General features: G+C 36.6%; 1 protein-coding gene across 4 annotated transcripts in view; it reads right to left on the minus strand.

Annotated features, from left to right (window-relative positions):
- dop (microtubule-associated serine/threonine (MAST) protein kinase dop) overlaps window positions 1-25,277 on the minus strand; it is a 1,172,801-nt gene that overhangs the window by 852,527 nt on the left and 294,997 nt on the right. Inside the window, exon 1 of one of the 4 annotated variants that reach the window (XM_081761422.1) lies at window positions 21,978-22,157. The exons of the other annotated variants lie outside the window; for them this stretch is intronic. Within the exon in view, the coding sequence (XP_081617548.1) occupies window positions 21,978-22,142 (165 nt within the window). The 5' untranslated portion in view covers window positions 22,143-22,157. Of the gene's footprint in view, window positions 1-21,977; window positions 22,158-25,277 lie in introns of those variants that run through there. 4 annotated transcript variants of the gene reach the window in all.

Here is a 25,277-nt window from a genome sequence, read left to right on the forward strand (position 1 = left end):
CGTCTGTCGCATCTCTTACATTGCCATTAACGAACAGCTATCTCATCCAATTTTCCTCATGTGCAGAGTTCCTCAAGGTTCTGCTCTTTCCCCATTATTGTACATCCTTTTTGTTGCCGACCTTCCACATCTTCCTACTGACCACGCCTGTTTCACACCTTGCACACCTGTTTCAATGTGCAGATGATACAGTCTTTCTTGCTCTTTGGCAAAACTATTCAGGATATCAACCTCTCATTACAAATAGCCATCGATCGTTTCACCCACTAGTGTTCTAAAAGGAAACTCAAGATTAACGCCACAAAAACTCAAGCTATTGTATTCATACCACCCACTGAAGTCCACCGGAATCCATCTCTTCTATCACTTCATGTCCATAATATCCCATCATTCCCACACGAACCGTTACATATTTAAATATAATTTTCGACCATCATTTAACTTGGAAGCCTCATCTTAATCATGTTAAAACTAAAGCCTATAACTGCCAAAATCTCCTGAAACGACTAACCGGCACAACCTGGGGACTCAAAGCACCCTTTGTTCTCAATACATACAAGGTTTTCCTCCGACCCATTCTCACTTATGGTTTTCCGGCATGGATCTTCGCTCCTTCCTCATGCTACCAGAAACTAGCCATTTTAGAAAGACATGCTTTCCGCATTGCCTTCCGCATTTCTTTCCCCATCCTAACCCGTGATTTATATTCCTTAATATCTTTTCCTATACTCAGGTACCATCTCGAAAGTCTCCGCTTAAAATTCATCACTCAACGCTACACATATCACCATCCTCTACTGTTTGAAACTATGCACCATCTTGCACTTCACTCATCTCCTGCACGCTACCATAATACTCCACTTCATCTTCTCTTTACATTATATTGCTACACACTCCCTCCAGACCATCTCGATCTACAGATCCTCGAAGACTCTCGTTTGCATGTCCATCTTCCCCATCTTTTTTCCATGCGATGCACAGTGATTCCATTTCACTAACAGGACACAGTGATTCCATTTCCATTTCACTCCACGTCTCCGTTAGCCTTGAGCTACCACTAGACAGAAAATAAACTCATTCGTCTTTCTAACAAACTTGTGTTGTGGCGTCAAGTGCACTTCACCTCATCACTCATTTTCATCATGCCTTATGATTTCTCTTTCTTTGCTCTTTGTCTCTTGTATTAAATTTCTCACACTCGTTATATTGTGTTTTCTACTCTTACTGAATGTGAATGTGTTTTCTATCCTGTAAATGTGTATGTGAATATGAATATGTATGAATGTGTTTCTATCCTTATTTCTGTATTATATACTGTGTTGTATTTATGCTCATGCCTATACCTTGTTTATGTTCCAGCATAACCGCAAATATGTTTATGACCGCAAAGATCATAAAGACCTTTCCACCAGAATGATGATGATGATGATAATAAAGTTTAATAAATAAATAACACAACCCATAGCCCAACATCCAATCCTTTACTTCCACAGTGATCCTCTCCACTCCCTTCCCTAAAAGAGTGTGTAGCCCTCTTAGAGGTTGCTAGAACATCGCTAGCCTAAAACAAGTACTGTATCACGTAACCACAACTGAGCAATAAGTTTAGGTAGTTGTTTCCTATTTTAATATTGCATTTTTTGATGTTATCACATCATCAGGATGTGATTGAAAGAATAATACAAATTATTGTAACTAATTAAAAATAATCAAAATAATGTAATGATATTAACCAAAATACGTGGCTAGAGAGTTGATGCATCCTGTTTCGTTAACTGAACAGTCGGTTGTTCTAACATGCTAACTAGGTGACCGGTTACAGGTTATGATTTGTAGTGGTAACTACGTGATCGGTTAGCGTCCCCTGTGAGTTATTACACTGTAACTTAACAATATTAATCTTTAGCGCATGGTTGTGATCACCTTTTCTCGTTAACCTTTTTCGCTTGGTTGCTGGGACACACGACTTTGTTGTTCCCATATTAACAAACTAACTTGGTTATTGTCCACCTTTTTCTTGTTTACTAGTAACCTTTTTTTTTTTTTTTTTTTTTTTTTTGCGTGAAGGAAAATACAGACACAACGAGATTGTTTTTAGGACTTCCTGGGTGCAAGTGCACTTTTCCGCCCCTCCGTTGTTCATGATAGGGTAGCATATGCAGAAAGGGGACGGCAAATTATGACATTGCACGGGGCGGGATATTACCTAGGGCCAGGTCTGTTCTACATTCTCATTTTTAATGTCAATGAAGAAGACACACAAATTATAAATCATAATGTTTTGCCATGAAATCTAATGATTACACTTTCAGAGTAATTATTGCTAGCACTTTTGAACATTTTACTTAATTACTTTTGTTGTTGAATGTTACTACAAACAACTTACTGGAACATTAGAACCGAATATCACAGTAAGAATATATTTTGTTTACGTATTGCAATGGGAGAAGATAGATGGAACCTGGTTATTTCTTTCTTAAAATATTTAAGGAAAAAAAACTGAATTTCACAAGGAAAACTTCGTTTAAAAAGCGATTTTAAAAAATCGAGTCCTTACATCTTTAGTTCGAACTGCTTAAGTTCTCATTTGAGATGGGTGTCCTGTTAAAAACTACTACGTTATCAACTAGATTAAGGGTGACATGCAGCGTTACAGCTTGAAAGTAAAGCCTCCATGATTACAAAGCATGTTATTTAGATGTACCACGACATAGTGTGCAGGTTACTGACTGAAAGCCATTACATATCGTCCCTTCTCCAAATGTTCTTTTTCTACGAGAAGGTTCACCGTTTCCCAATTAGGTAGACATCCTTTGTTCGTTAATTATTCATGAACCTTCCGCTCTTCTGTGTCCACTGGCAAGCAATCTTGAGCGTACAGTAGTGTTCGAGAAACGAGAAAAATACATTTTGTTGGCTAAAGAAAATCTTTCCCCTTCAAAAGTGGATTTAGTTCAGGGCTTACGGAAAGATGTTACAAAGTGCCTGTAAGACGCTGATTGACTCCCAGGGAATACGTTTAGCATTATGCAAACCGAGAGCAACATCAAAAGATGAGTTTCCTCGTCAAATTTCCTATAATAGCAAGACGCTTCGTAGTCAGTCAACCTATATTTCGGCATCACAAGGGAAGGATTAATTAGAACGAATAGCTGAATAGAAAGTGCACAATTACAACGTGATAACACTATAAGGAAACCAAACTTTATAACAATTACTTTCTCTGTCTAATGAAATTGAAGGCAAAATAAAGGGGAAATGTTACCAAAATCTGACCAGTAAAGTAAAATTTTAAATCTTGTTGATTTGCAAGAACAAATGCTAGTTATTCTACCGAGGCCTTCGGCTCATCTACAAATTTCCTGCATGCTACCGATCTCTTGGCGTCAGGTAGAAAGCAGCGCAGCTAGCGACAACCATTGTATTATTGACAATTAGCGTGACAGACTGAGAGGATTCCTACATTTATAACTCTGATTAAGAATACCTGGAAATAAGTTCACTTAGATTTTCGCTTACTTCTGGTGCGTGGGGTCTCAGATTCGATCCTCCGGAAGTAAGTATGGTGCACAACATCGTGTCTACGGGTTTCCTCGAGGTACTCCTGTTTCATTCTACATTCCCATTCTACCAATTCTTTCATCATTATTTAGTTGCCTTAATCTTCGTCTCTTTTAGCCTAAATGGCATAATCGTGCGACGTTAAGCTGAAATATTTCATTTCATTTTCGTTTAGATTTTATGGAACCAGTAACTCTAATATTTTGAAGTTTGCTGAAAGTGGATGAATGTGTAACGTCGGTCACGATGATATTCGTCGTCTGCTTCCTGGTAATGATGGTGAAACATGTGGCTTTATTTATTCATATGGTGTTCACTGCCTATTTGAGCGAATATATCAACAGCCAACAAATTATCCAGAGCTTATTTCCTTTGGTAGATACCCATGGAAATAAAACGAACTTTTTAAACGTTTTAATAGAAATATTAGAATTGTGCAGTACTTAGCAAAATGCAGCTGTATCAATTGAATGGGTGAAAAGCATAACAGTATAAGTAACATATTGATTAAACTTGAGATAATTTCATAAATGACAACTATATACAAGGAAGCTCATGCGGCAAAGAGACCAAAGCAGAATAATGTTATTTACCAGATATGTAGTTGTTTGTAATCGCAGTTTTCTTCAGAAGCTTACAGGATCAACCAATTTTAAATTCATTTTTCTCAGAAGCTACGTTTATACATTCATATTGTTATGGTTTTCACCTATTTAAATTATCAGTAGATATATGGAGAATTCGGGGCACAAAAGATTAAAGTCTATGAGCTATGAGCTAAAGCTATGAGCTAAAGAGATAAAAGTTTGTACGGAACCACATAGGAAGGTTTAACTTTTAGTTATACCTTGTACATTATAACGGTTATTTACAATATCTAACACACAATCATAGTCATATGTCTTGCAAATAAAATAAGAAAAATAAACACACTGCTGAACAAGACTGCACTTATTTAATATAAAAACATATTTACACGTGACGTTTCGATCTTCTAGCCAATATCCTCATCAGTGTACGTCTGATGAGGATCTTGGCTAGAAGATCGAAACGTCACGTGTAAATGTGTTTTTATATTAAATAAGTGCAGTCTTGTTCAGCAGTGTGTTAATTTTTCTGACAATATCTAAGTATGAATGTTTTAAGCTGTGAAAGGAGGTTCAGGTTGAAATCTTAAAGATGAAACATGCCAAAAACGGTCAAAAAATGAACTTGATTCCTTTGTTTCTTACAATGTCTAAGTGTGAATCTTTTAAGCTCTAAATAGAGCTTGAGATAAAGATCTTAAAGATGAAACATGTCAAAAATGACCAAAAGCAGATTTGGTTCCCTTGTGCACCAAATCCACCGTATTCAGAATAATTTTTCCAGTACTAGGTAAACAGGACATCTAGTAAGTTCTATGTTTTCTCTCTCTCTCTCTCTCTCTCTCTCTCTGAAAGTGACACAGCCAAACATATTAATAAATTTAATTGGTAGCATCTTTCTCAAATGTTGAAAATAAATATGTTCAAAGAGGAAGGAAGTATAATTTTCTTTTCAAGAGTGCAATATTTTGATTGTTAGTACAATAATATATTATTTAACAGTTCTCATTTTTTTATATAAAACTACTAAGGAAAAATATAAGTAAAAGTCCCGTTCATTGTTTACATAACTTCAAATATTATCTTAACTAAAACAATTTTTCAAGGATGGTATTTTTGTCGTCGTACCTTAGAAATACACAATGCTTTATGTTTTTTTTTTTTTTTTTTTATTAAATTTCAACTTGCGTAGACAGTTCACAGTTCAATCTGAAAATCCTCAGGAGATCTGCTTCGAAGAACGAACAGATGCCGAACCAGTAGTCAACGTTTGATAGCTCTCTGGTGTCCCATTGGTGAAATTTGTTTTAGAAAAAGCACATAGAATATTTATCACCTGCGAGAGGCAAGGGTTCTGAGTTTGTTGCCACAAGTCACATGCTGCTGACGATTGATCTGGTTTTGAAAGAAACTCAGGTGGAATACGATGTAGATTTGAGTTCAGGAGTTGCATGCCAAACATTATTATTATTATTATTATTATTATTATTATTATTATTATTATTATTATTATTATTATTATTATTATTTAACAACCATTTTAGTGTAAGCGACTATTTTTGCGTGTTTAATGAACTTTTAACTTTTAAACAGAATTTCGAACGACAAATCTCCGAGAAATAAACACATTTATTACACTTCTAATCGACGGGAACTGTACTCATCCTGAAGTCTTGGGAATCCATTTACTTAATTGGAAATTTTGATTAAGGTTGTTTTCTAAAGTACAATGTAACTGATTATATTTTGCCATGATTAAATGGGACAGGAGACTTCTATGATACTTCCTTCATATTCTATCATAGCAAGACCATCAGTTAGTAATACGCACATATTTTATCCCTGAAAAAAAAAATCAGATGTTTTCCGAATTATGTACGATATCATATTGTCAGTGGACGTTGTCAAGTACAATGATAAAGAGTGTGGAGATTTCGGGAGGATCTTATTTTTATTCCCAGAATGACACGAACTGCATAAACTGGCCATACATACACTTTCTGAAAAGTTTTGGTGTGTATCAAATAGGTAAGAATGCCACGTTTCAAACATTTACGTAAAAATTTCATTCGTAACGTTCATTGCGGGTAAACAAAAGCAATTTTACTCGTGAAATTTAACGTGTCATGATTTTTCAAGGTACTGAAAGCGTATGAATGGTTACTTAAGGTCCTATCCGGTTTGCCATAAGGACCAAACTGTGTCACGTGATCAGGTCAAAAGTCACGTTGCGTGCTAAATCAAGTCTGGAGATTCCAAATCGAGACAAGATATTTCAAGCACGTAATCTCTGCATGGGGTGTCCTGGGTAATTCGCAGAAGACGCATATACTTTATCATTATTATTGATTTTACTCAAAGAACTTCACCTTTGCTCAAGTTGACAATGTTCTATCCACATTTATCTTACGCGTTATATTGTTTTAAGCTCTTTATTATGTCTTTGCAATGACCTTTCAATTATCCATCTTCTTATTATAGTTCCTGAGTTATATGCACGACTTCATTTTTTACATTGATTTTCCATTGACATTCATGTTAGTGTTTCGTGCCATTTTTGACTATGTTCCATCAAATTTAGGACAATGTGCTTTTCGAATATGGAATCTGAATAGTCTCCTCTATGTTTGAGCTGAATTTCGGCGATATCCTTCAATGTCTGTTCACATCATTGCAACTGGATAGGCCTTTTGTACTTGACAAGGGTCGTTTGAAACAAGCTTAACAACAGTTTTTGCCCAACGAACAAATTTTCTTTGGTAAAGGTATATCGTGCATAACTACCCAAAAATTCTCTGGTGAGCGTTTATTTTATCTTAGCAAAGTCAGTTATCTCTACACGCCGTTATTTTGTACGTTACACCTGTGGAGAGGGAAATACAGTATATGGTTGGTCTAAATCGTTGGGATGTAATTAGCTATTCAAATTACGCTGTAACTGGTTATCTAAATTACACTGATGACGTAGTTTGATAGTAAACTCTGAGTCTTACGCTGCTGCAAAGCTTGTATTTTGAATTTTGTCTTTCTCTTATTTTGAAAATTATAGAAAGGACAACAAATACACAATGCACCATATAAAATAATCAAATATATACGTTGTTTTCAGGAATATGAGTTTTATTCTGCCAGATGATAGGGGAGATCAAGAGAAACAAAATATATTAAAAAAGAACACATTTCAATTCTTAATATATTTCGAGATACAGAATAGTTTTTATGTGTTTGACTCCAAACTTGGTTTTTGTTGGAACAATACTATAAGTTAACGTATATTATGTAACGTGTAATGCGTCCACCATTCGCCTAAAACAAATCCTGGAATTATTCTCGTTGATTTCAGTGCATTTATGGTCTAGATGGCCAAATAATTACATCGCCGTGATGAGGGTTATATAGTTCAAAAATGTTGCACATTCACGGAATATTGTTGGATGAAAATGACACGCTTTCTGAAGAAAGGAACGTCCTTCAGGTGTACCACTAGAGTGTTCTGCAAGAATAGAAGGTATGTTTCAAAGTCTGGGAGTAATCAACATGCCACGAGACCACATCGTGTACGGATTGAAAAAAAAAAAAGAATTTGAGAATGAGGTGTGATCATATAAAATTATCGTGTGGCCACCAATATGTTGCGTATATTATGTTCATGACCTTTTGTAAAAACTGATCTTATCAGTAAATAAAGTCTATGGTACATTATAGCAGGGTTCTTAGCCTGTGATGTGTGTACCACTGGTAGTTCGAGGACAGCTGTTCTTGGTAAGTACAGTTTATGGCGGTATTAATAAAAATAATATGCTTTGGTGGTACGTAAGTCAAAAGGTTGAGAACCCCTGCTTTAGAGAATTAGCAGTTATCACAAAACCATAGTGGCAGATATCCGCACGCAATTTACTGTCGCCATCAGGTAATTCGTGGCCACGTCGCGGATGGCTGGATGAAAGTGTTTTGTTGGGACACCAAAACTTCCTGATATTCAACGGGCACTTTTTCTAAAACTACATTGCAACGTGTCAAGGACTAGTTGAATTGCCAGGAAATAAAAAATAACAAAAAGCTTTACTTACAGAAAAGAAATTATTATTATTATTATTTTGTATATTATAATCACAGCTTTGAATACTCAATTCTATGGATTAGGAAAAATGGGGTTCATTGGTGCAAAAGCAGGAGTCAGTTGTCAGACCCTTTCATCTGCCAAATGAATGTAAGGATTGTCATCAGTTTTTTGTGACCCGTTTGACTTACTTTCTCTGCAACGGTCTTTACACGAAGGTTTTCAGTCAGAAACGTCCATATTTTCTCATTTATGCAAAGTTAATAATACACCAACAAAAATATATTACATCACAAATAGTTGGAAAAGTTTTCCTCTGTGTTCATCTAAGTATTTCAGGTTCACGGCAAAAACATTTCATTTCCAGAATCAAACAACACGGTTCACCGCCTTTTGCTTTTGTCTCATTTTCAAATTGCGGACATATGTCATGTCTTGTTTTCACTAAGGGCTTTTTTGTCATTTCATACTATTCACGTTTGCAAGGCCTTTGTGTCACTTTCCACGTATATAAGAAAGTCCGGCGTTACTTTCTGCATTCAAAACGGTTTTTCTCTCTCTGCACGTATCCCATCATCTTTTGTAAAGGCGAGACAGTTATATTTTGGAAGAAATTAACAAAGAACATCACATGAATAACATTCGTTTTATAATTAACTCTATAAGCACGTTCTACAGGCAAGAATAAATGAGTTAACCAAGTTACACATTCCCATTATTTTTCTTTAAATGTAATTTAAATTAAGGATTCATTATGAATACAAAGGTTTACCAAACATTGTTAGGATCATCAAGTCTAGGAGATCAGGTGGGCGGGTCATGTAGCCAGAATGGAAGAAGTTAGGAACGCTTTCAAAGTTTTAAATGGAAATCCAATCGGGAAACGAACTTTATTAACTCTTTGCGGCACGGTGTTTCTAAAGCATTATCTAAAAGGTGGTATAATATAAGTACCACCGTACTTCAACGAGTTAAGACCTAGGCGCAGATGGGAGGACAATATTAAGATGGATCTCGCAGAAATAGGAATACAAAGTAGAAACTGGATCCAGTTGGCTAAGGATAGAAGTCAGTGGAGAGCTTTTGTGAACGCGGCATTGAACCTTCAGGTTCCATAGACTATAGAGTTAGTTAGTTTACTTAGTTATGAATACAAATTTTTCCCATGCTCCATTGGCGACATTTTTAGAAAAAATGCATAGTTCGAAATATATTCTGAACTCTACATATTTCCATAAAATTAGGTTCATTAGATTTGATTAATTAAAAAACCTTTCTTGATAAATTTGTAATATTTTTCCCTTGTAAATTTTTCAATACTAACAACTTATATTCCTATTTTGACTAAGGTAAAGCAATTTTATTGTGATTTTCAAATTGTTGCAATTTTGAATTTAAAAAATAAGTTTTTAATAGATACGATTCTTAGTTTAATTGACAGCATTCTTAAAAAAATAGTATACATTAACGAAATATGATAGTTTGCACACTAAAAAAATCACGCTGCTGATCCATGGAGTTGCAAAGCGAATCAACTGCATCATAAGGCTACAGTGCTAATTACGAGTGATGATTAGTGTCCTTCCCGCTTTTATTGTACTGTAATAAGTGCAGGTATTACGTATACCAGAATAATGGAAAGGTTATGAATTGTCCTTGTAGAACGATTTGTTTTATTTTGTTTGTTGTTTTTACGTATACGGAAAGCACATTTTAAAATATTTGTTTAATAATATTGTATTTTTAAAATTAAGAGAGTAATGTCTTTCCATGATGTGAAATGGTCACTGTGATGCTTTTTCTGAATTTTCGAACTCCGTTTCTGCGGTTTAGGAGATTAAACATATCAAATCAATTTACTTGTGAAATATTTAAAGTCGTATTCGACTGTATTCATTCCTGAGATGTGGGAGTAAATTGTATAGCTACCATTTCTGGAGACTGTATAGTACTCTTAAAAAAGTAAAAAAAAAAAAATAAATAATAAAAAGTAAAAAATGAACTAGGACTGCATAAGAACATGAAACTTAACCGGAACATATCACCCATTTTAAAATAAATACATATTCGTCTGAGAGAGCATTTTAAGATATATATATAAAAAAAATGTTGCTCTGTGCTATGTAGGGTTTCCACTTTTTCATATTAACTTTTATTTACCCGAATTTATTTTAAGTTCTAGTCTGTTCAAAGAATGCTTTAGAAAATCAAATGCGTGTTTCTTGACTGCAACTTCGTCCTTGACTATGAACAAACATACTCATTACAAATAAAACAGTCATTGATCTGTTGCAGGAGTAATGAAATAAAGTGGTGTCAAGGTCAAAAATAAGTTACTCCCCATATAGCATGCCTCTTGTGCAGGAGAGTCAAGTTCGAATCCCTAGTAGGAGTTAATCAGATTAAAAATACATACCAAAGTGTAGGACCACGTTCCATATAATCTCGGCACTGAGAGAGAGAGATGTTCACGAAACAAGCACAGAGTTAACACATAAATTATTCCAAAACTAAGCCGTCTTTTATATAAGTATCCTACGTACATATAAAAAGTGGATTCTTTTTTTGTTTATTTTTGTTTTTTGGTGATACGAATATTATGCATGTTTGAATATATTAGTGCATTTTTTTTATCCCAAAACACTAGAGTGGAAATTTTTACCTCCAGTGAGGCCGCGTTGTCTCAGTGGTAGAGCGTTCACCTCTGGTGAATGGGGACTCTGGTTCGATCCTAGCTCGCGCCAAGTGAGCTTTGTGTTGGACAAACACCGTGTGCGTGGGTTTCCTCGTGGTTCTTCTGTTTCCTCCCACCTTATTTATTCTACAATTTCATTTATTTCTCATCATCACTGTCTATTTTAGCCTAGCCGGCATAACCGTGGAACGTAAAACTTACAGATTTCCTTTCATTTCATTATTGTTACCTTCAGTGTAAATGTTGGTTGACACATCCACTGAATTTATTGGTATTACATATAAATCACTGTATATTTTGCACAGAGAGACAAATGTTCATTTCTGTTATATAAACGTTGTTACTTTAAGCGTAATCTAACGCTATATAAATTGTGAATTAAGTAGGGTGGTTTATATTATTTCAGCAACTTTATAACTTTTTTTTTATTTTGTTTGAGATAATATACACTGAAGAATGATTTTTCAGTATGTTGTTCAATATACACACTTACACACTTTGTTCAGAATACTAAAAAAAAAAAAAAAAAAAAAAAAAAAAAGGTCTTTTTACGAGCAAACATAGTCCGAATGTCTTTTATGTTTGTAAATGCATTATAAACAAATTTCATTATCAATAAATGTAAGAGAAAGAAATTCTAGAATCACAACTGTAATAGTTAGAAAATAGAAACACGTTCATTTCATAGGTCTCTTTAAAAGTGTGTGACAAGATTTAAGTATTCCGATATGAAATTTCCTGTTTCTCTTTTAAGTGATTTATGACCATCTTGACTGAAGCATCCGAATTCTCAGGATAAATATAGAACATGGACTCTCTCAATGCGGAATGCACGGTATAAAGATTCTACTCGGAAACATCTCTCCTTTGCAGCTGGAACGGTAATATCTTACTCTTTCTTATAGTTGTGGATAAAGTGTTATTCTTCTGAACAAGGTTAAACTTGAGAGGGATGTGGAAAAGGTCAGGTCTCACTCTTATTTACCTGCCTTTTATCGAAGTATATTGGCATTTAGAATTAATGAAAAGGGATATTGTAACTTATATACATTATCTGTAAGGATATAAGTAAATATTGCTTTCCCTTTGGGAAGAGGCCTAAGAGCTGTGTGTAGGTAAAGGCTCTACAGTTCCTTGGCCTTGGTACTCACGGACGTGTTGGAGTCAGTACTACTAGCCTCTGTCTCCACAACCCTTCCCCAAGGATCCAATTTAAAGAGCCTTGCAAACCTTACAGTTACGTTGAAAAAAAATCCCGTCCAGATCGGGAATCGAACACAAACCTGGATCGACAGTTGGTATATAGACGCCTTAATAACTCCACTATTGCGTCTCCATGATCCAGAATGATAACATAATGAAATATCTGTCCATCCAGGAATTAATTGAGGCTCACGTGCGGCAAAGGTAAGGTTTATATATTTTTGCAACGAAAAAAAGAAAAGATACAAGGCATTTGTAGTTTGAAAGGATATTTTTGCACTACAATTACATGATATAATAAACGAAAATGAAAAGAAATGAAATCTTTGAGTTTAACGTCCCACGATTATACCTGTTAGGGTAAGGGAGACGATAATTAAAGCAAGTGAATGACGATGAAAGGGTTGGTGGAATGAGAAAATGGGGGAAACGGGAGTATCCCGAGAAAACCTACAAACACAATGTTGTCCACTACAAACTTATTTGGCCGGGAATCGAACGAAGGACCTGACTCACTAGAGGTAAGCACTCTACCACTGAGCCACCGTGCTCCCGACATAATAAAGAAATATTTAGTCATTAAATTTCTTGTGAGAACACATTTGTTTCGGGCATTTTGAATGGACAAGGAACAAAATCAATTTGACTCATACCAGATCAGTGGCACATTAAGTATATCGTGCTTAGTTATTATCAAGTCGCTAGTTGGTACCTATTTTCACACCATTTATGACGATAACTATCGATTTCATGAGAATTACATATTTTAAACTTAAGAATGAAAACTTTAAGCATAATTCAAGGGAAATTCTGTGTTCCGAAGAATTTTATTCCGGGACACAACCTTATAATTAAAGACAATCATGTAAGATACAGGGTACATACAAAGGCGAAACAAAGGGATCTAGCATCCGAGGATGCTAAACGTAAGTGCAATGCAGACGAGAGAATTGGAAGAGAGCTAAAAGGAGATGTAATACTGATGGTTTCTAGTTTGACGTTCCTCTGCTTGTGCTTCTCTTAAGATGATTAAGTTCAACAAAAGAAAACAAAGAAACCCTCGTTCCTTTTTTACTTCTATTATTCGCATTTTCTGATCCACATGTTAAACGTGTGTACTATATTTTATTCCTAAGCAACACGTGTTATTTTCCAAATACCCTAGTCCAGACATATCAAACTCGCAGCACGAGTGCCACATGTGGCCCTTGACTGATCCTTTTTTCTGCGGCCTTCGGCTCATCCGAGAAAATAACAAAAAAATAAATATATTTTAAAATGTCAACAACTTCTTTCACTTATCAAAAGAAAGAAGTCCCTATCAAGATTCAGGTTAACAGGCACTGATCTTATCTTTGTTTTCGAAATCAACAATGCCTTCACACATCCGAAAGCTTGTTGTAAGAAAAGGAAAAATATTTCAAGTGTTGGGAAAGAAGAAATAAGTATCCAGCTACTACCTTTATGTTCCTTCTAGTTATTTTAAGAACTAAAATATTAGATAAAATTTTATGTTTGAAGATATGGACATAAAAAATTGGACCTCTGGCCCTTTTGTAGTATGCAACCCAAGTGTACCGAAACGCAGATTTGTTGCAGCCTATTCAAACCAAAATCATTCACGTAGTGTACACGTGACACACGCTACTTGTTAAGTACATCATTGAATATCAAAATTGAAATGAAATCTTTCAGTTTAACGTCCTACGATTATTCCCTTTAGGCGAAGGGAAACGGAGGATTAATGCAAATGATGATGGAAGAATTGACGGAATGACAGTGTGGGAGGAAACGCGAGCACTCCGAGAAAACCTATGTTGTCCACAACAAACTTACTTAACCAGGAATCGAACGAGGGACCTCACGCATCAGAGGTAAGCGCTCTACCACTGAGCCACCCTTCCAGTTTTAATAGAGAGTTCAGGATGGATATAAATTTTGTTATTAACACATCTAATCGATTACAGGAAACTGCTGTCGATATCTAAAACCGGAAATGGCTGATTTCTACCACTTCCGGTTCAGATATCTCTTTCAACGAACACTATTCTTAACTTTTGACCCTCCACCCAAGCGAGAATTTTAGGATGATCCTAAACACCGTGTGCGTGGGTTTTCTCGGGGTTCTCCCGTTTCCTCCCACTTTCTTCATTCCACCATTTCATTCATTTCTCATCATCACCGTCTCCTTTAGCCTAACCGGCATAACCGTGGGACGTAAAACTCAAAGATTTCATTTCATTTTTTTTAGGATGATCCATCAAGTAGTGGCTAAGACTTTTTTGTTTCCCGGACAGACGGACATACAGGCAGACGGAGTAAATATATAGATGATTTGTGTGTGTGTGTGTGTGTGATAAACTAAATTCCTTAAAACAGGACGCTTAGTATTGATTTGCAACAATAATCACTGAAGTGGATTGGCACACGAAATGATACATTCTTGAGAATTTTATATGTTTGCTTTGTAGACAATCCTGTAATTCTTTTGGTGTGGTTGGCGATGATTTGATAACAGCAAGCTAGCAAATACATCGAACACATATACAGCACCTCTTCTATACACCTCATTTGCGTGGTTTGTTTTCAATAATTATTTTGTGAACCGACATAGCTCCATTTGTATTTTTACAGTAATTAATGCAACTGTAAATTTATATTACCGAATCACAAGGTTTGAAGACATCTTCTAATATACTATACCCTAAAGAGTCTCTAGACAACTACCTATACGAAGCAGAGGTAAGAAAGCCTGCTGACGTCTAAAACAAGTACGAATGCGTAATATGATATACGTTTCTATTTAATAAGATTGGGGGCACGGTGGATCAGTGGTAGAGTGTTTATTTCTGGTGCGTGGGATCCCTCGTTCGATATCCGGCAAAGTAAGTTCCTGGTGTCCGTTGGTTTTCCCGGGGTAATCCCGTTTCCTCCCACTTTCTCATTCTACCAATTCTTTCATCATTATTCACTTGCTTTAATTAATCATCGTCTCTCTCAGCCGAAAAGGATATAAAATCGTGGGACGTTAAACCAAAATATAAATATTTAATTTCGTTTTTCAGTTTCTTTAATAAGATTGTTTAATTTTATTTTAGATTGTAGTGACGTGTTTATACATCATTTCATTTCTTTAAAAAAATGTACTACAACGTATTTACATGATCAAATACAAAAAATGCATTTACAAATATAATAAATTACCCGTACTGCATCATCCACTGGGAATCTACATATTTATTATACAAAAAATCAACAGAAGACATTATCTAATGCAGGGCACAAAATTTCCGGTCGCCAGGTCGCCATTGGCGACTAGAAGTTTCGAGCTGGCGACCAGTTGTAGCAGGAATAGTTTCTGCCTAAACTGACAGGGCTACGTAATTTTTGTTTCACATGAAAATAATTGTCACAGAGTGAGAGAAAAAATGGAATGTGAAGTCTTCACGTTGTAATTCATATCACTGGCGGATCCAGGGGGGAGAGATCGGGGTGTTTGCCCCCCCAGAAGAGGAAACTTTCTTATTTTATACATATAAATAAAAGCCATTCCAGAATTTGAATCTGTTAAAAGTAGCTCTAAGTAGCTGTATGACAACTCTCCGCCTCCCCAGAAGTCAGTCCTGGATTCGCCCATGATTCATATACATATTTTTAAACATGTATATGAATCGTCCAATTCAAAATTGATTATCCTCAATCTAATTGTCTGGTTTTGAAATTGCCCTCATGTAATCTCTTTGTCAAACAAAAGGTCATGGGGGGGGTACCTCTTATAATTTGTACGTGAGAGATACTGACAACCATAATTTTGGATAGGCGATTGCGTCTAACCATGAAGTTTTGCGCACTGATCTAATGCATTTCAAGTAAGATTCGGTATATTTATTTATTTTTGTATTTTATAGCAAGCAATTTATGGTAATTGTTCGTTTTCCCCATTTATTTTGCACATTTAACAGTTATTGCTGTAAATCTGATTAAAGCGAAAGCAATCACAAAAGAAAGAGATTGATATGTTTTCGTAGGAAAAAAAAACTCACCGCTACTAGCTAATGTTGTACTAGAAGTACACGAGATTAGTTTGGTTTTGATTTAAGTTTAGCATCCCTTTAAGCATAGATGCTATTTGAGAGATAGTCCTAGAGCTTAATGTGGGATCCGAACATGACCCGCCGGGAATCGAACCGGGTCATCCGCGCAAGGGCAGAAGTATAGAAGAGAAGATGTATTTACATCATCTAAAGGAATTACCACAGAGGTATTAAATAGATTAGATCTTAATGCAGGACTAGGACAGATATCTTCATAGATCACAGTCTTAAGCTAGTTGAGGTGTGTGTTTAATCAACAAGAAGGAAGAAGAGCGCTCACCTCTGGTCTGAGAGGTTGCTAGTTTGCTTTTTAGCAATGTGAGTTGTAGTACATAATATCGTGTTCGTGGGTTTTCTCAGGGTTTTCCCGTCTTCTAACACATTCTCACTTCACAAATTGTTTCACAATAATTCACTTTCACTAATAGCATGTCTCCTTTACAGTACAGGTCATGTAACTACAGAAAGTCAAGCTTAAAGTAATAATTAAACAATAAAGTTTAAAGAGTCACAATAAAATATATCAACCAACATCCTTTTGTTGCTGACTGCTGTAGTAGAAGTAATTGGAAAAAATAAAATTATTATCTACCTAGGTATGTATTAAAATGCTAGGTTTATATGTTTGTCTCCAATCCTTTCGACAATGAGATCTCGAAAGCCATAAGTGCAAGAAACGTGACGTTTCCGCTGGTCGATTCCACATTTTATGTAGGTTGTTCAGTTCTAATTACAGTATTTTGTTTACAGTGTTGAAACTTTAATAAAGGTAAAAGCATCATATCCTATGACTTATACATTCTAACTCAGCATAGTTGTATACAGGGGTTGTATATCTCTTAGACGTTTGTTTCATGACCAAATGATGGAAAACGAAGGATATCCATTTCTCCAGGCTAAGATAAATCTTCATTTGCATGGAGTGTTTTGTTCAATGAACACTTATATCGCTAACATTATAATTAAATGTGTATGCAACTTATATGCTCTTTACATACTGCATGCGAGGTGAAAGTAAACAGTAATCGTTCGTGAATTAGAAAACTCCAATCGGAAGTAGGCTCAAATCTTGGAAACGGTGCGAGATATTGAAAAAATAATCAAAAAATCTCCATTTTATGGAACCCTTTGCCGATTTTTATCAAGATGTCTTTCACTTGTGTCTGTAAAGGGACATGCACAGATGTTGTGAGGAATGACAAGAAGATTCATGAGCATACGTGAATGATGCGCTGTGTACAGAGCACAGGTCCAGCTAGTATTTATATTAAAATGCGTACAATTGTTCTGTAAATATAATCTGATATTGAACCCTACACAATTAGTCTAGAAGAAGTTATAGTGACCCAGATTGTTTGAAAGGAACTTGTATTGATTTAATACAGGAAAAGTAGCCGTATTATAAACAACCATTTTACCGGGAATCTTAGAGTAATGAGAGGTTACCTATTGCGAAAGAACAGTTTGTTACTACAACTGTATACATAACACGCTGCTAATTGTGTTCGATTAGATGATACCTTAATTCATGAAATTTTACTCGAAACAGCCAGTATAATCACGAGTCAAAAGCTTTGTTTTCATTAGCAATTTCCTCAAGTGGTGTGCCGATTTCAACATATCCCTTTGTATTAAAGAGAAAACATGTTTATGTGCATAAAAACGAGTTGCTGTGTCAAGTGTGCACTACGTGAAGGAAAAACTGAAATGAGTTGAGTTGATTTTGAGATTTACGTCCCGTTCAGCAGCGAGGCTATATGAGACGTGGACCTACTGATTAACGTGGAATCCGAACCACATGAGCTCCCGCCGGGAATCGAACCCGGGCCTCCCACGCCAAAGGCGCGTACGCTAACCGCTTAGCCACGGAGGAGCTCAAAAAACTGAAATGAAATATTGCAGTTTAACGTCCCACGAATATGTCATTTAGAAGGGAGACGATGGCTAAGGAAAATGAATGATGGTGAAATAATTGGTGGAATGAGAAACTGGGAGGAAATAGGAATAGCCCGAGAAAACCCATCGACATGATGTCCAGCACAAGCTTAAATTGACAGAGATCGAACCAGAAACCTCACGCATCAGCGGTAAGCTCTTTACCACTGACCCACCGTGCACTACGTGAAGGACTTCGGTTAGAATATTGAAAGTAATTCAACAATATGCGGTTAGTGTACGTGCCTTTGGCGTGGGAGACCCGGGTTCGATTCCCGGCTGGAGTTCAGTGGTACGAATTCCACTTTAATCAGGAGGTACCGTCTCATGTAGCCTCGTCGCTGAAAAGGGATTTAGATTCAAAAATCAAGTCAACTCATTCGTTCAGCTTGGGGGCCACGGTGGCTCAGTGATAGAGCGTTCGGCTATGGTGCATGGGGTCCCTGGTTCGATCCCAGCTCGCGCGAAGTGAACTTTGGGATGAACAAACACCGTATGCGTGGATTTTCTCCTGGTTCTCCCGTTTCCTCCCATTTTCTTCATTCCACCATTTCATTCATTTCTCATCATCACGTCTTCTTTACCTTTCCCGGCATAAACGTGGGACGTAAAACTGAAATATTTCATTTTCGTTCAAGTTGAATACGTTTTTTATCATTGGTTTTATGTTATAATGATCATTTCTCGGCATTTATAGATTTAAGAATAATAACGGAATGTTCTTGGAGTTATTTACGCATCGAGCAACACTCCGCTTCGAAAATATTGACTACAACAATTGACTTAATCAACAGTTTTCTCCATCCAATGCGATTAGTATGACATTTAAGTAATTCAAACATGTAAACAGTTGATCATACATCGTCAACAATTACCGTCACATTTACTGATCGATTACCGCCAATTCTGGTTGCGAAATGATTATTCTAAAATTTACGGTATTGCTGTAAAATTTATGGTTTTAGATCATAAGAAAGCCGTATTTATGCTCTATTCCCGTAACTTTAACACTAATACCGTAAATTTTATGGTAATCGGTTGGCAGCCAGAATTGATGGCAATCGGTCAGCAAAGGTGACCGTAATTGTTTACAGTGTTCCTTTGACTATTTTCTTTATATTTATTTCATGAGAAATTAAAGATTATATTCCGTCAGATAATGGTAGACTGAGACTATATATATATATATATATATATATATATATATATATATATATATATATATATATAGAGAGAGAGAGAGAGAGAGATAACATTCGATATATGTATATTAAATGAGGTCCTAGTATGAGATGTGTGTTTACTTCTTTTTGAACATAAGTAAACTAGAAAGCATGCATATGTAAAATAAATACCCTAGATGTTGAGAGTCAAATTTAGATTATCAAATTTCAAATTGTACTAGAATCATTGAAATTTGAATTGGGAAAGCGTGTACTGGTATACAAGTTTTTCCCTCATATCTATTCTGTCTATCAATACAAAACTTGGTACACTTACTAATCCCCAACAGAATTTTTCGAGATACATTTCGTTTGTGTGCTTTTATTCGGTGCCACTCTAGAGGGGGCCAAATTTGATGAGAAGGATTTCTGGAGAGAATTTTGCCGACATTCTCCCAATTTTCCCTGTTCATGTAAGTTATCAGCCCCAATACATAGAACATCTGGAAAGCTTGTTTCATGCTAAAGAGAATGAACTATAAACCACGACTTTCCAATGAACAGTGTTGATGTAATAGCTATTTAACTGCGAGTCTACGACTTTTTTTTATACTAACAGGGTCAGTGGGTCGCAGGGACTTACTCCGTTGTCCATAGCACTTTTTTTTTTTTTTTTTTTGGTGCATGAACATATATTTATTATGTTTATCGAATGGACTAGGTTTGATTTGGATGTCCGGATAACAGGTTCATGTCCGTCCCTTGTCAGATATTTTCAATCCATATTGTAAGCATAAGCCAGTTCAATCATAAATATAATAAAGCTACGATTACCCCCAGGCGAATGATCCACGAAGCGTATTATTCACGAGTTCCAAAAAAAAAAAAAAAAAAAAAAAAAAAAAAAAAAAAAGCTTTAACCCTGCTGGAGTCGTGCTAAGTTGTTATCGCACGGACACTTCGCATAAAAATAAGTACTGTATGTTTTAAAACATAAAAATAGCTTGCATTGTAAAAATCAATAGTTCCAGCAATAGTGAACGTTTCGAAGTGAAACTCTACTCTGATAAGCAGAAACCGATTGTTGTAAAGTATGAAAAACAGAATTGGGAAGAGTTGTTGTTTTTTTTTTTTCACAGTGGAGTGAGAGTCCGCGGGCAACCACTGGAGGGTTAATTACAAACCTCTAAGATTAAAAATTCAAACGAGTAGCAGAGAAATATAATAGGCCCTACAGTGTAAAGGTCGAAAATTACTGACAGATTTACAGTACGGTATTGTTTTTGTTTACTATCCTTTATTTTAGTGATTTAGACGTAGAACAAAGGTATTTTATAAGTTTTATTATGTTTTACGTACAATAAAACACTTTTTACCCTGAAATACGATTTTCGTGTTTGCGCTTCATTTTTCTGTATTTCTCTCGGGTTGTTCGCGAACTTTTTTAAACTACGGTGTCCTTGCCACCCAATTCCGCGGTTAAGTTAATTTTGAGTTTAACGTCCCGTTCAGCAGCGAGGCTATATGAGACGTGGAATTACTGATTAACGTGGAATTCGAACCACATGAGCTCTCCCCGGGAATCGAACCCGGGTCTCCCACGCCAAAGGCGCGTACCCAATTCCGCTCATAATCAGTGCTTTACTGTATAGTACTTTTCGCGTGATCCGTTTTACTGTCTTCAGCAAAGTTCATTAAACTAAAAAGATGTCCGAAAGGCCTTCTCTTCCAAATTTAATATTAACCGGGACTGTTGATGTGGTCCTGTAGTCAACTCTCTTGGAGACGATATAGTATGATAAGGAACGAAGTAATGAGAATTTATCTCGTATGATGGTCTGCGTGCCTAATTTAAGTCTCGATCATGGTTCAGAACCCACATTAGTAATAGGCTACGTCCTTCATAACCTTGACGTCCCATCTGGATTCAAAACCCACAAACTCAAAACTCATACACACTATAAATTCAATATTAAGACCTGTGTCCATGATGTTCATATTTACAAACTTCCGTTTGTATAAAACTGGCATTTCCAAAAAGAAATTTTAAATATGCTTCCACACAATGCATTAGCAACAGGATCTCAAAGTAACAAATTGAGGTATGTTTGCTTTTGCACATTGTGTGTATAGGATTTCCGTAATATAAAAATGCCGAGAGATAAATGTTATTACTGTAGTGGTGAGACATTAAAATATATTGCAAAGGGCTTGAGGGACGGAAGCTCTACCACTGAACTACCAACATCAGCTTAAATTTTTTCTTGTGTTACTTCTCTTTCTTAGGCTTCAAACTAACCAAACACATGTTAATTATTCACAGAAAAAAGGGACAAAAACCCTAGTCTGAGAAGAGACATTTTTGTTTGAAATACAACTAATACACACATAAACAAAATTTCACATTTTTACGTGTGTATACAAGTAATGTGTAAAGTGCGAGACCGGAGCTCAATTTCCCGCCACTTTAGAGCCAGATGATTTTTTTCTTATTTTAAAATTCAAGAATGTTAGAACATTATTATTATTGTATTGCATATATACGATAATAATAATAACAGATTTAACTAAGTAATGAAAGAGGATAATGACAAAAATGTATGTTGAACTCTGAAACATAAGAAAGACATTAAAGTATGATGTTTTTCACACAGAACATTGACAAATTATGATAATTACCTTATGGAATGTGGGAAGAACGATAGCACTCTTTGGAGCTTTAACAGGATCCTCATCATCGTCATCGATGCTGACAATCCTGACCGTCAGTGTGCTTCCTCGTCGCCTAACGATGACGGGGATGTCCTCTTCAAACGTGACTGATTCGTGACGACGAGTCCCCATGTTTAGACTCTTTAGTTCGAAGCCCGCTTCTTCGACATCGCCCTGAAAAGACCTGTTGATGGTCCACTCCCCACAACTGGCTATCCACTGCCTCCGCTACACTCTCCCATTTCGCGCTTGCCCGCTATCAGCTTGCGCAGTTTTCTCAACTCAGTAAAGCCCGCGCGCGGAAAAAGCTTTATCAAGATTGCCAACGTAAGAAATTTTGCACTTAATTTTACACACATAGGGCGAAGAAATATGTATTCTTTCTTATTTGAATATGCCGTCTTGACCTACACTGGAGATAGTTGAATGTAATGATGTCGAATTGTTAAAACAAAAATGGCTTAGTAATTCCTATTACACGTATACAAATAACGTTCCTGCACCACTAAACCTACCAAGTCGACTTCTGGGAATAAACTTAAACTTAAAAATCCATTAGCTTAACGCCTGACCATTATGCCCTTTAGGCTAAGGGAGACGATGTTTAAGGCAAGTGAATGATGATGGAAGAATTGGTGGAATGAAAATGTGGCAGCAAACGGGAGCACCACAAGAAAGCCCACGGAAACGATGCTATCCACAACAAACTCCACCCTCATGAACATTTTATCGAACGTCATGTCTCAAAAGTAAAATGAAAAAGAAATACCGAATTTGTTAAATATTTCTCACTTAAAAAAAAAACTTAAGAGGAATCGTTGTTCTGTATCTTTTTCCTTTTTATTTTCCAGATATTCTCTAAAGGTAGCCAAGAAATTTCTGCCGCTTTTCCACCTCCACCTTCGAACTTCGGTATATCACCTAAAACGTACCTGGAAGATCAAAAACAGTCCCCATAAGCATCGACGACCTTCTGCCAACTTTCTGAAAGGCCATGGATTTCATCGCGGTAGAACTTGTTGGGCAATGAAGCAAAGAATGTACCCAGTGCATTTTGCACCTCTACTAGGAATTTCAACTGGCGTCCTCTAAGGTGATTGTCCAAGGAATGGAACGAGTGATCATCAGACACTGCAATGTCCAGGAAGTGTGGCGGATGCAATAGTGTTTCCCATCCAAGGCGCAAAATGGTGTCCCGGGTCACCCTAGCCACGTGGGGCTTAGCATTGTGCTCTAACAGGATGACTCCTTTGCGATTCAGAACTGCCGACTTCAGAGTTTTAAGTTTTTCTTCAACACGGCTCAGCTGCTGATAGTACACAGTTGCATTGATACACTGACCAGCTGGTAGCAGTTCCTGGTGCACGATGCCGCGAGCAGTCCACCAAACACACACAAGGACTTTCTTCTAGTGCAGTGCTGGTTTCGGCTGTTTTGGAACCGGTTCACGGGACCAATGATGACGGCGCCATGGAGCTTCATACAGGACCCACTCCTCATCACATGTTCGGAAATGGCTCCTTCCTCAGACGATACAGCAAAGAAACACAGGTGTCTGCTCGCGTTGCCTTCTGGCCCGGATTCAAATTATGTGGGACACATCGACCCAACTTGCAGTACTTCCCAAGTTGATGGAGGTGCTGCCGAATGGTTTCTCCACTCACACTGAATTTTCGCCCCAGTTCCTCATATGTCTGGCCACTGTTCGCCTCAATTGCTGCCTCAAGATCTTCATTTTGTACATGTGTTGGTCTTCCGACAGGTTGTGCGTCTTCGAGTGTTCTGTCACCGTCCATAAGCTTATTAAACCACCGCTTCACTGGCCGCGTAGTCACGACACCCTCACCAAAGGCCTGGCATATCTTCAGGCCTCGCTGTAGTGGCGTTTGGCTCCAGTTTGAACTTGTACAGCATACACGTCCTTATGACGCTCTATGGAAGTCCCGCCATGTTCACTCTGTCCTTACGGAAGTTCACGGTGTAACTGAACTGCCACAACCAGGTATTATGTTGGATATACCCACACCAACAACTGACCTTCGCCTTATCTCCATTCCCATTCAACTCACGGTGTGAGGGCCAATTAAACACAGACCTCCACGAAAAGCGACAGAAGTTTCTTGGTTACTTTTATTATATCAAACTCCAAAGCTAAGCTTCATGCACTAATGGTGAGTAGAAATGAATTTGTATCATCTTCCCCGAGAGAAACGTTATACCTCAGTTAAAGTCGAAAACGAGTACAAGCAAGGGCCAGTTTAAAAGTTTTGGAACATGAATTGTAATATCGTGATTGAGTGCCTTCGGGAAGTACTCAGTGAAATAACTACTGGTAGAAACCGAGCTCTCACCATGGATCGAACCCGAAATCCCTACAGTGCTAAAGACAACGTGTTCATATTTAACTCGAAATGCACCCACGGAGGAGGTCCAGCGGATCCGCACCTCCTCTCAAGTCTGTAACTCAACAGGATTTGCTCACTCTGTTAATAAAATATACTTGGTTTAGCAGAGAAGTGGTTAACGTAACCCAAAGATTTGATCTTACTTCATTTGTACTCTTTCGTTTCTTATTAACAACAGTTCAGTTTCTCTCCTTTTTCTGAGAATATAGGTGAGAGTTCTTTTTTTTTTTTTAATATTTACTTCTTTGGATGTGGAATAATAACAGTTCACTACTACATAAACGTAGGTTTTGTAGAACTGGACTCCCGAAAAAAAATCTGGGGGCGCACTTGCATTCACCTATTAGAAACCATTGTTTGATTCAGGGCCAAAGCTGATCTTAGTTTATAGTGTGTATTCTTAAGAAATTTTAGTTTATTTTTGCTGTTATACTTTACGCCTTCCCTAGATTTTGTTTCTAACACTACAGGGACACGAATGTCCGAAAGCAACATCATGTGTGATTAATAAAAATCATCTTTTCATTTATTATACACTTACAAAAGTGTTCGTTCACTTGTTGGGAACAGATAATATTCAAAAGCACTGGTTGGTCAATTACCACAAATGAAATATGTTTATGTACCCCATTCTTCGTTAAACTTTCCCTTTTTGTAGTAGCATTATCTTCTTTTAATATCGTCTTTCACTGCAAACATTTCCCCTCCATCTTTTTTCATCTAACATACTCTCTGTCAATCCCTAATGACACATTTTTTTTTCTTCGTCAAAAAATATTCTAAATAATTTCTTTCCCTGTTAACTATAAACATTCTTCATCTTGTCGTGATAATCTTCATCATTCTTGCTCCATTTTGCTGA

The sequence above is a fragment of the Thermobia domestica genome, chromosome 6, assembly GCF_964235325.1.
Source record: "Thermobia domestica chromosome 6, izTheDome1.hap1.1, whole genome shotgun sequence".
In the NCBI taxonomy this organism is placed as follows: domain Eukaryota; kingdom Metazoa; phylum Arthropoda; class Insecta; order Zygentoma; family Lepismatidae; genus Thermobia; species Thermobia domestica.